The sequence below is a fragment of the Excalfactoria chinensis genome, chromosome 7 (assembly GCF_039878825.1).
Source record: "Excalfactoria chinensis isolate bCotChi1 chromosome 7, bCotChi1.hap2, whole genome shotgun sequence".
In the NCBI taxonomy this organism is placed as follows: Eukaryota; Metazoa; Chordata; class Aves; order Galliformes; family Phasianidae; genus Excalfactoria; species Excalfactoria chinensis.
Genome location: NC_092831.1, coordinates 5,804,939 through 5,825,126, shown reverse-complemented (window position 1 = coordinate 5,825,126; position 20,188 = coordinate 5,804,939). Strand labels below are relative to the sequence as shown.

The 20,188-nt window shown below is 36.9% G+C and overlaps 1 protein-coding gene across 2 annotated transcripts in view; it reads right to left on the bottom strand.

The window, feature by feature from the left end:
* ZRANB3 (zinc finger RANBP2-type containing 3) overlaps positions 1–20,188 on the bottom strand; it is a 35,731-nt gene that overhangs the window by 10,464 nt on the left and 5,079 nt on the right. For both annotated transcript variants that reach the window (XM_072342316.1, XM_072342315.1), the window contains exons 2-8: positions 19,321–19,476; positions 7,788–7,806; positions 6,877–7,055; positions 4,368–4,599; positions 4,077–4,162; positions 1,702–1,873; positions 1,164–1,292 (exon numbers count right to left, since the gene is read on the bottom strand). In XM_072342316.1, coding sequence (XP_072198417.1) covers positions 1,164–1,292; positions 1,702–1,873; positions 4,077–4,162; positions 4,368–4,599; positions 6,877–7,055; positions 7,788–7,806; positions 19,321–19,469 — 966 coding nt within the window. In that variant the 5' untranslated portion in view covers positions 19,470–19,476. The remainder of the gene's footprint in view (positions 1–1,163; positions 1,293–1,701; positions 1,874–4,076; positions 4,163–4,367; positions 4,600–6,876; positions 7,056–7,787; positions 7,807–19,320; positions 19,477–20,188) is intronic.

Here is a 20,188-nt window from a genome sequence, read left to right as displayed (position 1 = left end):
TGACGATTTTCAGCACCTAGGTGGCCATTCTATTGGTTATCCATTTAAGACTTTACCAAACACTAACATTGATTTTAAAAAATAATTCAAATTCTGTTTAAAAACAAAACAAAACAAAACACAACAGTAGTACAACCTTATGTCTTAATAGCTAAACTCATCCCATTGCTTTAGAGAAAAAACCTTCATCCTTCAAAGATCACAAAGTTAGATGGCATTTCTTTCAGATTAAGATGAAATAAAAATGCTTTCAGTTATGACATTGTTATCTGATGTCTGAAATCACACTACAGAAAGCATTTAATTTCTGACCAAACGCATTTTAATCAGACAAAGTATTGTTTAATCAGAACCTCTGTACCAGCAACTATAAAGCCATTCATCAAATCATAAAGAACACATAAAGAACATCACACTGTAATAATAATTTAATTGCTCTATTCAAACATTCACATAATCATTGTGTTAAATATTAATAGTCTTTACAAAAGATACTGAAAACAAAGTAAAAGGTACTAACAAAATCTATCATTGCTCAGTTGTTAATGTAATACCATCTGCAGCAGCCCTCAGAATTTTTTCTTCCTTCTTTCAATTGAAAATGAGTTGACAGTGATAGAGAATAAAAAATAGAAGGGAAAAAGTAGCAACAGAACCACGGTGATATTTTTAAGAGGAACAGAAAATTTAAGTCAAACTCCAAGGATTCAGATTCTTAATTCTTACTAAGCCACAATCTTGCAGGCTTATTTATTTTAACTATTCTTCTCTAAATATAGATTAGCAAGATGCAAGAAATGCAAGAACAGGCTAAAAAGTAAGCATGTTAATTCTCACACCTTAAATATAAGAGGAAAATACAGAACAGGTGTCCTGTCTGATAAAATAGAGAGACCAGTTAGAGAGGATTATTATTCTTCATTTATCCAGACAACCAGTACTGACAGAACACAGTTTGCATAAGGGCTGCATCAGCATCATCCTGTAATTCAAGCCAACAGGGTCAGTCAGCTGCAGCAGCTGCCTACACACCGATATGTTCCTGGAGTATTCATCTTCAGTGTATTTCCTAGGTCCAAGTGATGCCAATACAACTAATAATATTAAGTGAAAACACACTGAAAGATTAAAATATATATTAAAAAAAATACTTCTACACTTACCTTGGCAATTGCAGTTTCTTTATACATACGAGTGATTAGACTCATGACCTCAGCAAAATGGCTGTCAGTGGACTCTGAATTCAACTTTCTCATTAATTTCTCCCACTCTGCAAAAGTGGCACTCAAATTCTAATTGGAAAAAGAGATCAGTGATTAGATAGATGTACTAATCTTTCACAGATTTGTCAGAAACTACTAAGTAGGCTCTACCACAACACTGACTTCTATGAAGCTCCTAGGGACAGACTACTTCTGAAATCTCTATCACATTTGTCTAAGATTGTAGGACTCAATACCTAATGAAAAAGAAGATAGAAGGAAAGAACACCATATTACAGTCTGGTTCAAATTCATAATTATTTGATCCCTCCTCAAAACGACATACTCATATTCCTCATATTGTAAATAAAAAAAAGATGCTGTGCTATATATGTAGTTACAAAGAATGGGTGAATATACACACATACTTATATAAATATATACGGATACATAGACATTTAAAAACAAATGTTTTTTTTAGCTGATGTGGAAAATTCACCTTAGCTGTGGCTTGTGGGAGATCAAATGGAATGCGCTGTCTAACTTTGGGAGGCAATTGTGTTAGAACATCATTCTTCAGTCTTCTGATCATTATTTTTCTTAAAAGTTGGTGTAGTTCTTCTAAATTTGAAGCACCTCTACAGTCCCATTGTTTTCTTTTACCAAAGAATCTGAAAATGAAAAAAATCAATATTGTTTGGTGACCACTAGCTAGTCCAAATCCAACGGAATGGAACGGATAATTCATTTTAAGACACAGATATGAAGGCATTTAGGATAACAACACTCAGTGTTCCTGGTTATGTCAGAGAGATGATTGCTTTCTGTCCGATTCCTTTCAACACTCTTAACTTCTAACCCACAAACCTGACTCCCCATCAGACAGATAAAGTCCTCTGTCTCTTTCCATCTACACTTCCCTTTGTACACATGAATTTTCCAGGTATCACTGATCAGAAGAATCCACCACAATGCTTCTTTATGATTTTACAGAGGGTAGCAGCTGATAAAGAAATTATTACAAACACCGCAAAGAACATCAAAATTCCTTTGCTCTCCCATCTGAATTCACTGTTACGTATATTCAGGATTCAAAGCTAAATGTTCCAATCTTAAAGGTAATTGTATTAAAAAAAGCAAGGCTGAACAGGGGAAGTAAATTAAAAGTTAAAAAGCTCAAGGCTAAAAAAGAGAAATAAATAGATAGTGTGTTTCTTTTTCTTTTATTTTCAAGGGCATGTTGTGAGAGTAGAGCTTTTCTGTGTCACTTCTCAAGGACAGGAGAGTATCTCACAAGAATGTAATTACACTGGTAATTACTGGCATTTTTTTTCCTTAAAAACCAAAACAAAACAGAATCTTAAGCTCTACTGGGCTTATAAGCTACTGTTGATTTCAGATGTCTGATTAGGACCAGTTTGGAAAGAGGTGAGGACTCACTTCTATGCTGGCAAAGTAACTCAGATTGCTAGACAGCTACAACTTTGCTCTTTTCTTCAGTCTGTGGCTGTCCTTCGAAAGGATTCATCCCTCCTAATAGAGCATTGGGGATATAAGAAATGGTAGCTGAAATGCTTTGACCCTCATCCTTAGAAACAGGCGTCTATAAACACCTAAGTCAAAAAAAAGCATTTTCACAGGAAGTTCTGCATAAATTAAAGCTATCAAATGGATTACCACAGGATGTTAAGTTCCAGCCAAGTCAGATAATACTGTCATCATGTTGAGAGCTTGCTAACCCGAATTTGATTTTCAATATATTTATGGTATTCTAAAAATACGATCATCTGTGATTGAGTAGTTAACCATGCTGTACCCACGCACACTTGTGGTGTGAAAATTACAGATGCATTTAGTCAAAACACCACAGAAAAAATAGCATTTCTCTATCTGAAAAATAAGAGAGCACTGTTCTATGTTGTTAGAAGTTACATGCTGATAAACACGTATGATGGAGGAAAAAATGCCCAAGTTACATGAAAATGAAGTTATGCAATTATTACTGTAAAAATTAAATCTAAATGCCAGCCAATTTAGCAGACAAAAACTACTGTTCTTAATACATGCAAAATTGTAGGCAATACATTTTTTAAAGGTTCTTCCCCTCTCATACCTTCTTACAGTACCCGTATTCAATCTCTCAAACAGAACTACAAACATATTACTGTGCTTTTAGGACCTTTCTCTCCTTTTGTGTGGTTAATCTAATATACGATCTTTTCCCTAAACGTTGTAGGACAGCAAAAAGATTGGATCCCATAATAAAAACAGATAAATTATGACATGAAATGAGCATAGGCCTGAGAATCACAAGTCTCAGCTCTAGCTGAAATGCTAGCTCAGAAGGTAAAGCCTATACATTTCATATTAACAGTAAACTGGCAAATCATTTTACTTAACAGAACATTGGCACTTACACTTCCTCTTAAACTTTAATAGCTTCCAATTTATCCCAGAAGTAAATTCTCCTGTCAATTTAATCCTCTTTCCAAACATCTTAATACTAAAATCAAAACCCATGTATGTGCCAACCTATCTTCCATTTGTACAATATATTTTTTGTATTCTTCCTCTATAAGGTCCCTAATTCACACTGATGGAGGAGATGCTATCATAGAATGCCTTGGTTTGGTCAGGACCTCAAAGATCACCTACTTCCAACCCCCTTCCATGAACAGGGTTGCCAGTCACTTGACCAGGCCCCATTCAACCCGGTCTTGAACATCTTCAAGGATGGTGCAGCCTGTTCCAGTGCGTCACCTCCCTGGGTCTCTAAGCATGATGGTATGATACAACAATAGAGACACTACTTAATGGTTCTTTCATTTCATATCAAAGACTCCTGAGAAAATAAAAGGGCAAGTATGGTAATACCTCAGACGAGCATCACAGTATTTTTTGGCGTATTCACTCCAAGTTCCAAATCTTCCTGGAAAAAGTGCCTCAATCTGCATGAAAAGCTTTATAAAAAGAAATGTCAGTGACAAATTCCCTTCTAGGTTAATACTATTCAGAAATAATTCTCATTCATTACACATTTATTGCGTTAAGCTTATATTCACCAGCTGTACTATTCATGAAAACTACAAAATTACATGCTCAGTATTACTGATACTATCCCTAAAAAAAAGAAAAATAACAAAAAAGACAGAGGATGCTAAATACCTCTTCAGGTCTTCCTAGAGCAGGAGTTCCAGTAAGAAGAACAGCTCTCATGGCTTTCTGCACAATTGGCAATAAAATCTTGCTGCGCATAGCATTTCTGGATTTCATATAGTGTGATTCATCAATCACAACTACCTTGAAGTTCTGCCTATACAGAGCGCCTACTAAAGTCTGGGCATCAGAAGTTAACAGGCCATATCCCAGAATCGTCACTTTGCTGCTTGATATTCTCCTAAAAGTGAAAATTCAGAAACTGTCTTAGTACATTTTTATTGTAGGAAAATTAACATAGAAAAAGGTTCCAGAAAGATGTTTGTGTTCGTTTCTGTTTTTTAAACAGAAGGTATGTATGATGTCTTTTGGATTGGTTAATTATAGTGTTGGTAGGTTGACTAATGATACTGGCTATTCAATTGAAAAAAATTCCAGCATCTGACACTAAGTCACACATGTTCCATAGCCATTTTCAGAGGACATCACTGTGGTTTAACACCAACAAGCTAAGTGACACCATGCAGACTCTCACCCTCCTCAAAGAGGCAGAGGAAGAAAATATGATGACTCATATATGATCTTCAAGGTCTTTTCCAACCTGGGTAATTCTATGATTCTATGATGAAAAAACCTTGTGGGTTGAAATGAATTTTTTTTTAAATAAAAAAACCGAAGTGTTGGAAATAACTTCTCACAATAAATTTTAAAACACGCACAGGCATAAAGCACAAATTGTCTTTAAAATCACTAGAGAGCACTATAGTCCTTCAGGAGCCTTTAAACACAGAAACGCAAAGTTGTTAGGCAAACAAGTTACCAGAACAAGACACACAGCTGATCTATCCATCTATCAGAAACTATCACTCTACTGGCCTGATCTTTATTTGTTCCCCAGTAGCAACAGATCAAAACCCAATTCAGTAAGCAAAGTTTCTCACAGCACTTAAGAGAAATTAAAGTTTGTGCATGTGTGCATCCATGCTTCTGGACATGGATGAAGAAGCAATGGTTAAAGCAATGGCCTCTGGCTGCCACTCTGGCTGCTACTAGCAAAACACGAATTTGACCACCTCTGTAGAAAGTGGAGGGAAAAAACAAACAAACAATTACTATTCTTCACCAAATCAGTTTATCCAATAAATATCCCATTTCAAACATCATTAGAGATTCTGACCTGAACTGATGCCTAAGCATATTTTAACCTATTTATATTAAGAAATTAATCAAACTCCATTGTTGAAGCTCAGAAGGAAGGAAAGCAAAGTATTGAAATTAGAGAAATCAAAAGGTTTAATATACAGAAGCACAGTTTCCCAAAGCACTAAACCAACTGCATCAGCTCTGTTTTTGGATTTCCCTACAAATGCTTCCTTTAAGTTAAAATAGTAATTAGTTCAATAGCTTGGTAGCCTCCTGGGAATTACACAGAAAGCCAAGCTTTCTTCTTATCTTGTTGAGAACAAAAGTAGTAATGGTTAAGGTCTATTCCTTTTAAAAACTTCAGAACATGAAATAAACAGAATTCTGTTTGCCTTTTACTTTTGTCTTCACATTTCCCTTATTCCATATTTCTTTTTACTGCATTCGGCAGTATAAACATAGACTTTTTATGTGCAGTTTAACTGAAACGCTAAAAAAACTTGTGCTCAATGGATTTCATTTTATTTCCCATGTTCCTCTAACTGCTTTATTTTGCTTAGCAATAGTAATCATCCCTCAATTAAGATTTTAAATGTATTTGGATTTGTCTGGTTATGGTTACCCCAAGAAAGATTCCAAGCTACTTTCTCATCTGCATGTCTTGGCAGTCAAATCAATTCTTGATACTCTCCAGACAATATGGAAATCAATCTTCTTTGTTCAGAAGTTTTCGAACAATGTCTAGATACTGCCATGAAATTAATGAAGATATTTACAGCAACACAGATTAGAAAATACCCTTGTAGTTCAGTGTTTCCTTGCAATAGGAGAGTTATTTTAATAACACCTAAGACTTATAGTCCCACTGTAATGAATTTATGCTACTAAGTCTAAAGATAGAGAACTTGGAGCACAATGACCCTCACAGTTATTTAGAGAATACTTACTGTAACGTTTACATTTCTCAGTGCTCTTAATAGAATAGTAGCTGTAATTAATTTCTTATTTTCTAATACATTCTAGAAATGCTTTTAATGCTTTTGAAATGCTTTTGAAAATGCTAAAATGCTTTTGAAATGTTTTGCAGAATGAACAAGTACAAACACATCAGAGCTGACGCACAACCAATGAGTTCAATACAAAACACCCCAAATCTTCAGCAGACAACCCCTGCTACTGTGCAAGGGTTACAGAGGAGATAAGAAACAACCATGAAACCCAACTCTCAGCTGAAACTAATTGAAATTTCTTTTATCTTGCTGAAATCCTTACTTTCAATTATGATCATATATATTCTATGTTTTCACATACATACTACAATCAGTTTACAGAATGAAACAGGACTTTCTATATAATAATAATCAATTTAACTCACCCAGTATCAGTTTTGTTCTGAATGATAATAATATCATCTGGAGACAGTTCCGGAATCCACTTTTCCATCTCATCAACCCAAGGATATCTCAGGGATGAAGGCACTACTATTAAGAGAGGCCATTCCTTTCTGTAGTAGTAGGAAATAGCAATTGCTTGAATTGTTTTACCTAGCCCCATCTGGGAAAAGGAGAAAAAAGTTAAAAGTTATGTTCAGAGATCATTGTCACTACAATTAATGTATGATGAAAGAAGACACTTCTCTTTAAAGGGATACATACATACTGTATATTTGCTTTGCTTGCTAAAGTTACAAGTAGCTTTTCCAGTGATTTCTGAAGGCTTTTGGCTCAGGGACTTAGTAGAATAGACTATTAATGAAGTTGACCAAACTCTTCAACTTGTGAATTTGTCAAAAACATTTAAAGAAAAACTATTCAAAGGAAAGATAAATATTCCTGAGATTGGCATTTCCTGACCTTCATTCTGCTAAATAACATCTAAAGCCAGGACTTGGAACCTACAACAGTCCTCAAACATTACCTCCTTTACATTAAGTTTTCATACTTATAAATAACTATAACTTTTTATTACAAAAATATTTTATCTAAGGTAAGAAAATACAAATTCAAATTACTATAACAGGGACTAAATTTCAAATGTTAAAGTCATGAATTTCACTATTAAGGAAAGTGCACCCGAGGTTTGCATCAAATTTAGTATTTAGTATTTTCAGAACATCAAGATAATATCACAGAATTAGGCTCCACTCGCTGCCATAGAATTCACTGCATGTTCATAGAATCATAGAATGACAAGGTTGGAAGGGACCTACAAGGTCATCCAGTCCAACCAACAAATGTTAAACAAAGAAAAAGCAGTAAAAGTTAAAGTAACAGGAATACCACTTACCTCATCAGCAATCATACACCTAAAGGTGAAATAAGAGAAAGGAGGGAAAAAAGCAGAGAAATTAATAGTAAATATAACTGGTAAACCAATCATTATAAATTATTTACAATGATTTTAAGTTACGCATTCACTGCATCATAAAGATTTTCTTTGTGACTACAGGAAAAAAGATAGATTTCCTTTTCAGGGTACCACTGACAATAACAGTAAAAGTAATTTTGGTATGAATGTAAAAATAAGTACACCAGTTACTCTAAAACTGTATATTGAATTTGTTAGCATTACTGAAGAACATACACTGTGGAATTGAATTGCTGCTTTGGTTTAGTGCTATATTACATGTAATCTTAAGAGACAGTGTGAAAAGGACATCTTCAATTTTACTGCCTTTCAGAAACAGCATTGTTTTTGCTTCTTCATCATTAAGGGTCACTTCTGTGGAACACTGAGTTAGAAAAAAGTCACTTCCAGAGGCATTTCATTTGTTTTGAAATAGAAACAGACATCTCAGCTCTCCGACTGTACTGGGCAAAGCATTAGAAAATGAACCTGATTTTTTTCCATTTAGAAAAATTTCCTTTAGCCCAAGTAAAGAAAATAATGGCAACACTCCAGGCAAAACTAGAAAATTATCTAAGTAAATTTATATTTCCTGAACCAATGCCACCTCAGATACATATTCATTTGTAAGTATGTTACATTATGTAACCTACACAAGCTCCTTCAAAAACAGTTTGAAATTGGACGAAGGTCAATGGAATCATTTGATGGACATTCAGTTACCCCATCAAATGGATGACATCACATATTTCCAAACGTTGCACCCTCAGCTATTTCACAACTCTCAGCTGTTTCATCAACTTTTACCTCTGCTATTGTATAAGTTCACATGAGCTGGAATACACTGCCCCAAAAACAAAATCCCAAGGAATAAAGAAACCATCAGACACACAAACAAACCCAAGCAAACAAACAAACCCTGCCAAAGATCATCTGATTTGAAAGAAACATCTAAAGAATTAAGAGTTTATTTTAACTCTTGTAATTAGGAGGTAAAACGCCTGCATCATATTCACACACCAACAAACTCAGAGGAAGACAAAAGCTGTAAATCTAAGAAAGGGGAAAAAAAAATCTACGGCCTGTTAAGTCTTGCAACACGAGGGTGACTTAAAGTTCTGTTTTCCTGTAACAACACCAGACTGCATAAAGCTTCAGACTTGCTAAGAACCTTCTTACCACAATCAATGCTAAGAGTTATAAAGCAAGATCTACAAGGAGCACAAAGTGCCAGCTTCTGCAAGCTCAATAGCATTCCCTGCTTGAGTTTCAGCTAAGTAACTGGAGGTCAGATTAATCCTCCAGCTAATAAGTAATCGAGGAGTTTCTTGAGCACTGTACAATTTTCTGAATTTTCATAACAAACAAGGTGAAGGAATAATCCCCTGTTTTGTATCATAGCGCCACGCAAAAGGCTTGGTCACACCACTGCGCACTGGGTGCTGCTGCTTGCACTGAATGGCGGCAATAGGTTGACAGCTGCATGTAGTCCATCACTTTGAAGATCTGTAAATGTATACTGACAGAAAAGCACCAAGTCTCAGAAATGGAGATAGTTCCAGCTCCAGGAAAGAATGAACTTCACTGCCCGCCCTGCTTGTGTCCCATCAGATTCAAGGGGGAAAAAAAAAATATCAAAAGCCCAAGGACTTCAGCCTTGAGTTTTTGCTTCCTATCCCCAGTAGCTTTCAGTAACAGACACAAATTAGTCTTGAGTAATTGCTCTGGATGAATTCCTTATTGCCTGTTCCCCACCAATGAATCTTCTATGAAAACAAACTTCTCTGCCACATGTGTAGATGTGCAGCCACTGAACCACACCACTCAAATGAAACATTTCTTCTGTGAAAAAAATCAAGATCTTCCAGATCTCTGTATCCATAACTAAACACAATGTATCAAGACATTAAAATTCTGTATTTTGATACTAGAAACCATTTAAAAATAATACAGAACCGCTTTTTCAGTGCTGTGCATTTTGAAGTTCATGCAGGTACTTGAAGTAACATCAACATCAGCTGCAATCATGTCCAATAACACACAGCTTGCCATGGGGCCAAGATGGACATTCCTGTGGCAAGCTACGAAGCTTGGCAGAAAACACAGAGCGGCAGATTCCAGATCTGACATGCTGGATAGAAGTTTGATACTCTGAGAGATCTGGCACACTGATTCTTGTTCGTTCAACCTGAAAGCGTAGATTGCAACATCAACCAACTTCAACGTTGTATTTGAACTAAAACAACAAATTAAGTATGTATATTACATAACTTTTTGTAAGTTGCTATCTACTTGTAATTAACTTTGTAACAGCACCCTCTGCTCCTTAGATGTTTTCCACTTCAAACTTGGTTGGGATGGAACAATCAAAACAAAGAAAGAAAACGTAACAAAACATAACTGCTAAATCCACACAGGCAAAGGAAAAGAAGACAGGAAGAGAATTATTTTTAGTGGCAACTTGAGATCGTGGAGCCTTTATGTTTGTGATTTGCAGCTGGGCAGAGACATTTATTTGCAGACAACAAATACCCAATTCTATTTTTAAATAGTGCCATATATTGCTTACTTTAAAGAATGATCCCCCCACACTTAATACAAATTGCTTCAACTGTACTTTCAAAAATACTTTTTTCTTGCAGATTCTTAAAGGTGGCAACTTCTTTCAGTAGATCAGAAATGAAACTAACAACATCCTTTAATATTAAATTTAATCCTAAAGGATATCAAAGCAAATGCAGAAATACAGCAATATCTGAAAGTACACTGCATTCAGCAGCATCTGCTAGTAAGGAAATGTGAATGTGAACAGGAATACAAATGTTCCTTGCCATCTTGTGCTGATAAATACAGTATTTTGCAGTATATCAGCTTATATTTTAGCAGAGTCGTCCAAATAATGAAGTGAAAATCACACACTTTAGGCTCACATCTCCTACACAGCAGAAATAAATCTACTTTAGTGCGAGCCACACATTTTAAAGAGATCAAAGTGAGAATACAGGAGGTCCTATTGCAATGTTTTGGCACATGCAAACCAACTACTTGGACCTTCATTCTACTTTTCAGAGTAACAAGCCAAAATAAAGACATGTACACTGATTCTTCAAATTGCTCCGACAATTAAAAGCTAAGAGCAATCAAAATTGAAACTCTTAAAAGTACATCAGCCACAGAAACAGATTTTTTCTGTGAAACGATATTTTTTCATTAGTCGACTGCAGCCATTTACACTTCGATGCAGAACAACAGGAAGTTGTTCTATTTCACTGTTTTAAATTATTATCAGACTCTGCACATAAAATCTTCTGTCTTCAACTAATATGTCTTAGGTGAAACTTGTGACGCAGCAGCGTTATCCAGAATAGCACATAGAATTTGATCGCTCACATCCATGGAAGATAAACACAAGCCAAAAGAGATGCGGAAAAGAGCTAATAGAAAGATGAAGGGACTGCTGAGCCTCCCATGGTAGGAAATAACAGGAGAAACACAATTGCTTCATCTCCAAAAGGAAAAGCTGAAATTGAATGCTTGTTCTACCTCTCTCTGTTCTGTAAAGCCATGAAAAACAACAGTTTCAGAGACAGAAAGCACTACTGTGTTGGTACATAAAAGTCTCAGCCTATTAAAACATTGGAGCTAGAAATTAGAATTCTATTTCCAATTATACTAATAACTTTATCTGTGAAGAATCGCAAGGGGGAAAATGTTATTCATTTCAAAGCAGAACCCAAATTTCACAGAGAATCAGCACGAACCCTCCCAGCAGCACAGGGCTCAGGACACACAGCTCCAGTGCTGTGTCCCCAAACTGACAGTACAGTTTCTGTTAGCACTTATAAAGATATAGTACTTCTACATACACTTCCTACCCTGTTAAGTCTGAATCCCCTTGAAAGAGCTGTAATTCAGCAATAAATCTTCAAATCTAGTTCTCTCCCATCTGTTCTGCTACAATAATTTGTATAAAAACCAAAGGGGAGAAACTTCTGGCTTTTCTTCCTAAACCTGCATCCCATACATCGTTTAATCATTTAAACATTAACTAGATACATCACAGACTAACATGGATCAGGTGCACAAAGATTGTTTTTAAAGCTCCCCTGAAGTTCTCAGTCTTAGAACAAGTCTTAAACACAACTACATGTAGTTACAACACCTAAGTAGTCCAATATCTGCTCTTTAAGGCACAAAAAAAAATAGCTTATGTTCACTGAGAGGAAAATGATTGAGAGTCTCCACATTTTATAATCACATCAGTTCGTTTAGAAGTGTACGGAACTTCCCTATCATTATAGCCCAAATCATACAGAACTCTTTAGATTTCTGATAGTCACATAGAACGGTTCAAAAGAAATACCCCACGTTTTGCTTTATGTAACCTTTAAAATATGCATCCGCTATTTATAACAAACTTCAGTATGTTCTATATTACTGCAGTTAGACAAGCTGCCAACACGAACATAAAGAAACAGATCTTCAGATACACGGAAGGGACAAATATGTACTTTTATTTCACATATTTTGACTGCAAGAAGACAGACTTCTCGTTCTCTGAAGTTCAATTAGTCATTTCCTCTCAACTGGTAGTTACCCAATTTGAGCTTCATCATTCATATCCCATCTGTTCATTTGACACCTTAATAATAGCTCTATCCAAGAATAAAAATCAGAGCTATGATATGCAGTTTCACATCCTGTTTTAGGCTCAGCCCACATGGCCAAAAGTTTCAAAAAGCAGGAAAAATCATTTTAGATGTCTCAGTTACACTTCCCCTCAGCAGAGAAGTCCAACTAGGCAACAAGGATCACAATCAACGACAAGCTCCCTCCATTTCCTTTCCCATTTCTAAACGCTTCCTTTCTTCATAGTGAATCCTGAGGTTGGCATCTGAATCTGCCCATTTGTGAAGGAATGCTGCTATTTTTTCCTAACAGAACATAGCAGAACCTCATTGCAGTGCCTTACACATTCTGCTACGATCTTCTTGGTATTCATAATCCTTTCACAGTTGTAGGGTCAGCAGCGGGCTTTGGACACAGCAGTAGCTTTCATAAATAGAAGGGAACCAGACAATCTGATTTCCAAGACTCAACAGTCCTTTCCTTTCAAGACACGTTAAATTAAAACAAAGCTAAGAGCAAGTACCCTGATGGGTGAGTACGCATGCAGAGAAGAAAGAGCTAAAAAGCTGTTTTTTTGGTTCACCCCAAGCATACGTAGGTTTGAAACTTTAATTTTGATCCAGACAAAAGAGAACACAAGCATCTGAGAGTATAATTTAAGGGTCCACACAAAACTGAGAGAATCAGAGCCCCAGAACCAGATAGTGCGTGCTGACTCCTGACTATCAGAACAGTCTGTAAAAGTGCACTTGCACAATTCTTTAACTACAGAGAATCTTGGAGAGAAAACAGAACTTAGAGGAAAAACAAGAAAAAAGGAAGGACAGAAGGGATGATAATTTTTCAAACCTCACAGAGCACAGGAAGATCTGATGGTTATGTTGACGTCAAGAAGACTGAACCAGCTTTGTAAAGCATAAGGAGAAACAGATGTTTAAAATGCAATGCAGACGAGTTCATTAGAGAAGCAGAAGGGAAACTGAGGCTAAGCTTGAGTGGCATATGTCTTACAGCCACAGGAAGTAGTCTGCATCAGAAAGACATTAATACTGAAACAGCATCATAACATGAGTCTCAGGGAAGGAAAAAGTGTTTAAATGATAATTATTGCTATTTCTGTGTGTCTGGGTTACTTCTGAAATATTAGCAATACGAACAAGTAAACAACGTAATTACAGTTTGTTGTATTAATTACGACGCCTTCACCAAGGTAAGGGAACAAAAACAATCTAATTTTGAGTTACCCTTGGAAAAATACTGACAATTCAACACACGCTGGCATATGTCTGAGATTTAACTTTAAGTATGCACATAAATTATATAGGTTATAACTAAGAATCCTAGTAAGTCATGCAGCCAGTGCTGTGTGTTCCTTGCAACTACATTATTTTGCAATTATATTCTATCTAAACTAAATAGTTCTACCTCTTCATGAGCCATGGATTAAAAGTTAAAGGGGATATAGTGTTCCAGTGTAATTATTGCTTGCTTGTGGGGATAATTCAACTTCTTGATTTATTTTCTGCAGCTATTTACCCAGAAAATACAGTCAGAACTACAGGCAGCTTTTGAAGAACAAAATCCTTCACCTTTAGTTCCATTGTCCAAGACAAACAGTCAAAGCAGTAGCACTTGATTTCTTAAAACACTGAAAAATTCTGTTACTACTCAAACAAACTAAAGCTGGTTCTGTTAATGCAGCCTTTGGAACATGTTGTACAGAAGAAGCCTGCATCTTTCTTTCGCTAGTGTGGGTGTTCTGATATTCTTGGGATTCTCACCTACTCATGTGAGTCAGTTTTATATAACGCTACAACATATAATTTACCTCCTACTCACAAGCCAACACTTTAGCACTAACATCTTAACCAAGGGTTATTTAAGGAATCTGAACTTGGTGTATTTTTATAGAAAACTGCGCAAGCAGCCGTTACATTTGTGTGTCAGTAATCGCAGCCCTCAGTCCTCCAACTAGAACAGAGATCTCGCAAAAATCATCAAGGTTGTTTAACCAAAAATAGAGCCCCAAAAAATTTCAGCCAGATCAAACCCTTGCTCTTGAGTTACTTTAGGTGTTTTTAAAAAGTAAATAATGAAAACCAACCATCAGTCTAATGTAAGATGCACTGAATTGCCATATCTGCAATGTTTCCGATTCTCCAAAGAAATATAGAGGAAAATGGTTGTGCAGAGTCTTAGGCTTTTCTCCAACACTCCTCAACCTGTATCTGAATAAGATATCTAGAATTCTCCGCTTATGGATGTTTGAGAGCAATATGAGTGTATTAGCAAACGTATTTCAGTATAGAAAAGGATGTGTGGAATAACATGCATCAACCGAAGTAGTCAAGGCAAAGTTTAAACTCAGAATCACAGAACAGTTTGGGTTGGAAGGGACCTTAAAGAGAGATTATGTAATTCCACCTATCTCCCAAGCTATGGCCAGGGAGGCTCCCACCAGACCAGGTTGCCCAGAGCCCCATCCAAACTGGCCTTGAACACCTCCATCGATGGGACATCCACAGCCTCTCCAGGCAGCCCACTCCTGTGCCTCACTACCATGTGAATAAAGAATTTTTTCCTTATGTCTAATCTAAGTCTATATTCTTTTAATTCAAAACATCTTGCCCTATCACTAGGAGGACCTAGTAAGAAGTCTCTCTCTACTTTTCTTATAAACACCCTCAGACACAGATCAGCTCACCAGCTGAACCGCTGCAAGAAAAATTGATTTCAATTAATTGGAACAGAATGGAATAACAAACTAATTTCAACTACTGACAATCTAGGCTACAAACTTTAACCTAGATATTAATTTTCAAGATTGAAATACCTGCAATCAAAGTAGCTCTTGCCTGGTATGTAATGTAATGCCAATGCCCTTCAATGACAATTAGGTACTTATTACTATACTATCAATAAAATCTGCTTTCCCAAACAATATTCCTTAGTGCAAAAGCTGCAGAACTAATCTCTTTGAATCGTCCTCTTACTCCCAGTTCCCTCTGATCTGAAGAGATAAAGCCAACAGAGGCACTTGTTGATATCACTTAATGCTTCAAGTCACCAAGTACATATTAAAGTAAAAATGAAACATTCATAAAAGTATTCCTAGGTATGACTCAACACAATGAATATTAAAGAAATTCCATTTTCAAACATGGAAATTAATTAAATTGTCATCTATCAAAGTCATAACAAAAGTGGATAAAGTAAGTAGATCTCCCTTAACAGCTTTCTTACTTTGGAAATCCTCTGAACTTTCCATCTTAAAATCAGAATGATCAAATGTTGAACAAGAATTCAGATCAGCTCCAGTCTCACAAAAATCGATACTACACGTTTGCACACCTTAGCAGATATTCTGTTTGGTAACTACACCAATTCAGCATCCTTGCCTGCAACATGTAGGAATGATATTAGTTACGTGCTTACATGGAAGCAGTCAGAAAGCTCGTTCAGATTCCCAGTAAATCAGACAGTACACAGCCTTGTTGGCTCTGGAATCACTATTTTTTCTAGAAAAGTGTTAGGCAGTTTGTCCTGCTATAGACAGTGAAAAAGCTGGCATCTGCCTGCCTCTGCTGCCTCACTTGTACTAATGAATAATAAGCTCAAATCACAACAGCGTATTTATCTTATTATTAGGGAAACTGGAGAAATGAATAGATTAATCCCAGCCCCATTAGTACCTCACAGTGTATATTTCATTCAAGAATATACAGGGTTTTTTTGTTACTCTTTCATGCTAGGAGCTTCTCTACCCTAAGAAAACATTAACTCAATCTCTACAGCCAACAATAGAGAATTCTCTCTACGCCAGTTTCCTGCCACTACAGCAAAGCATGGATTAAGCGATGACAGCACAGGGAGCACACAGCCTGAGAGAGAAAAGAGAAGCCCAGATGCACATATTGCTTGCTTCAAGTGCTATGTTCATATATTTTCAAAATTAGGAAAGACACTTTTATGGAAAAGCATCAGACCTTGTTAAAATATACCAAAGAGAATAGAGAAAGAATGCTTAAATCATTAAGGAGTGCACAAAAGAGAGATCTGGGTGAGCCGGAGGCTGACAAACTCATAAGGAAATGCAGCTACAAGCAGCAGCAGCTCTTGTGCTTGTGCTCTGCTTGGGGACTAAAAGAAAATTAGACCTGAGTAAGGGACAGACTTTTGAAAAACAGTCCTCGGGAAAGTTTGACTTAAATATATTTTCCTTCAGAGGCTGTGTGAACATGTGCAAACAATTCCCCAGTCTGACCCAGCTAAACTCACTATGCTAAAGAATGGCATCTCCTGCAGTCATAATGCAAATACTTTCATACCCGTATCACAGTAAAAACATCAGCATCATATTATTCAACTGTTCTCTGTTAATGAAAAGTTTCAAGAAAAGAAAAAACGAAGCCCATAATCCTAACTGAAGTAACGCCACTGCCTCCTTAACAGCCATTAGCCAAGGCACTTCAAATCTTTCTACACACTTATTGCAGGCAACTGTTACTTCTCCAAGAAAAATACCTGATTTGAATTTACCTAGCTGAGCAGTTTCCCAAGCAAACTCTACATTACAACAGCTTGCCAAGGATTATGTTTTCAAACACATTCTTTAATGCTAATTCATGTAGGCTAATGAAAGTACATTACTTTTTATCTTGTGTAATTTTGTTATTTGTATATATAAATGCATCTCAATTGCATATTATGTAAGTTTTACTTCCCATTACTAGCATCAGATCGTGAGATATGGCAGCCTAGGGCTTCGGATACATTAAATTCGACTCTTAAATACAAACTTAGCTGCCTTTGTCAAAACCTTAGTGATCCACTAAAACTGTACACAGTTATTCTTACAGTCACACTGTGCAGCAGAAAAGTACATAGAATCCTTAGAGATGGAAGGGAATTTTAAAGGTCATCTAGTCCAGCTGCCCTGCAATGAACAGGAACATGCTCAGCTAGGTCAGGCTGCCCAGGGCCAGATCCAACCTCGCCTCAAAAGTCTTCAGGGACGGGGCATCAACCACATCTCTGAGCAATCTGTTCCAGCGCCTCATTTCACTCACTGTAGAAAACTATTTTTTCCTTAAATCCAACTTAAATCTATCCTCTTGAAGCTTTAAGACATTTACCTTTCTTATACGACCACAGACCCTGCTAAAGAGTCTGTCCCCTGCTTTCCTGTAGCTTGCATTTGGATACCAAAAGGCTGCTGGAAGGGGCCTCAAGGATCATGAATCTCTAATCCCACTGCCACAGGCAGGGTCACCAACTTCCACATTTAAATACTAGAGCAGGCTGCCCAGGACCCCATCCAACGTGGCCTCGAACACCACTAGGGAATCCAGGGTCTCTGGACAGTTTGTTCCAGCACTTTACTATGAGAGAGGTAAAGAAGTGCCCCCCAACATCCAACCTACATCTTCCCTCCTCCAACTTAAAACCATTTCCCCTTGTCCTGTTGAATATCAGAGTCCTGGTTCCAGCACTAACCCCCACTTGTCACTGACCTCCATCCACTGAGCCACTGATCACCTGTCTCTGGACTTGATCCTGCAGCCAATTCCTTGTCCACTGAACAGTCCACCATCAAGTCCAGGTAACCAATTCGGAGAGAAGGATGTGGTGTACCGTGTCAAAAGCCTTACTGATGGATGATATCAGCAGCTCTTCCCTTGTCCACTGATGCAGTGACACCACCTCTTGGCTACCAGGTTGGTCAAGCAGGATTTGCCGTTGGTGATGCCACTGTAGCTCTCCTGTATTACCTCCCTGTCCCCTGTATATTTTAGGGCAGTTGCCAGGAGGATCTGCTCCATGATCTTCCCCAACACAGAAGTGAGACCGATATGTTGGTAGTTCCAAGGGTCACCCACCTGTCAGCCACATGACCAGTGGTCACAGAAAAATTAATTCCAACACAGCACAAAGAGCTCTGAATCCCAGGACTGCACCTGAATAGCTGGACAGATCTTCCTACTCTGCTGTCTACTCTGACAGCATCAAGTAGATAGCTTACTTAGTCCCCTGAAGACTGAAATATTATCATCATCCAACAGTTTTGGCCAAGTAAAAAGAATTAAAATGAAATACTTCATAGGAAATTTGACTTCATCAGAAGTTCCATATAATTGCAAGAACTGATGATTTCCTTTCCAATTTTTTGTCTTTGTAGAAGTGCACGCTCATCTCTTCAACAAAAAGCTCACATATTAGCATGCAACCCTCCTATGCCCAATTCCTCCTGTTTTGAGCAAGATGATGAAGCTATTAGAAAATAACTTTGCACAGTTGCACAAACTATTTTTCTGATTTATAGGGTACTTAATTATTGAATGCTCTATCAGTTACTATTAACTGAGCACTCTGCAAGTCTTCTTCTGCTTGGCTGTTACAGCTCAGTGAGTTCCAGAACACCCTGATTACATGCCAGAATTGTACCAAGTTTAAAATAGAACACCACACAGATGCATCAAGATCTGTTAGTCATTCTCTTAACAGATCTACCGTGCCATTAAGAACTACAAATGTGAATTAACTTATTTTGAGACTGTTCTATTAACATCAGAAAAAGAAGGCTCCTGCTGATAGCAGCCTCCTCTTATATGTGGAGATCTTGCATACTACAAGCTGATTCTGCACTATTAAATATTTCCTCTCTATTCCAAGAGGAGAAAAACCAAATAGCCTCATTTTAAATAATGTTATATTACAGTTGATTAAAAAAAAAAATGTAACATAACTCATCTCAGTGTTACTGTATCTGCATAATCTTTGTAACCATTCATTAGTTTTCACCTAGAATAATTCATTCAAGCATATGATATAATAAGGAATTCACCTGCCACTCCTCTGAAGTGCAAATATGATGCCTTTCTCCTGAAAAGGAAGCAGTTTCTTTCTCAGTCTTTCAGGCAGAAAGGACAGCTCAGCATCAACACTCTCAGAAGAAGCTCCAAGTGTCTGTGTGTCCTGGAGCACATTAGCCATTTTGAACCTTCAGGAAACAAAACCAAAAAAAGATGTCTTACTTGAAAGGTAGGTCTGCAAAACATTATAGAATAAAAGCTCATGGAATAATAACAACTTGAAATACTTGACATTTGCACATAAGCTGCTCTTATATTGACAGCACTAACAAGAAATGAAAAGAAAATACTGACTAACCAATTGCCTTTTTCTACAACCTAACAGTCTGGGCTCTTAATGGCTGTCACATACAACAATTTAACTTACAAGAAAAACACATCCCAAAGGAAGTACATCAGAATCACCAACACAATAATTAGTAACTTCCAAGATACTACAGTCATTAAGATCCTCACAATAGTTACCATGCTTATGTTAGAAAGGTGAAGTCATGAGGTTGTTGTAATTCAGTGAACCTCAGATAATGAGGATCAATCTCCCCTGAAAATCCTTACCCAAAAGAAAACAAACAAAATACCCAAAGCATTTCAAACATCCTTCCTATTTCCAAAGTACCACAGCATCACTTGTATTACCATATAGATGAAGTGCTATATCATGTTGCCATGATATATATATATGTTGCCTGCCTTCATTTAGAATTAGAAACGAACAGCAAAGCTTCATATCTCTCTTTATAGCTAATAAAATCATGGCAACATGTGGGTATAAGGAGGGAGTTTTCCCTCATGAAAGCATTTCCAAAAAGGAGCCATTCAGCAAAGGGGCAGGGGAAGAAT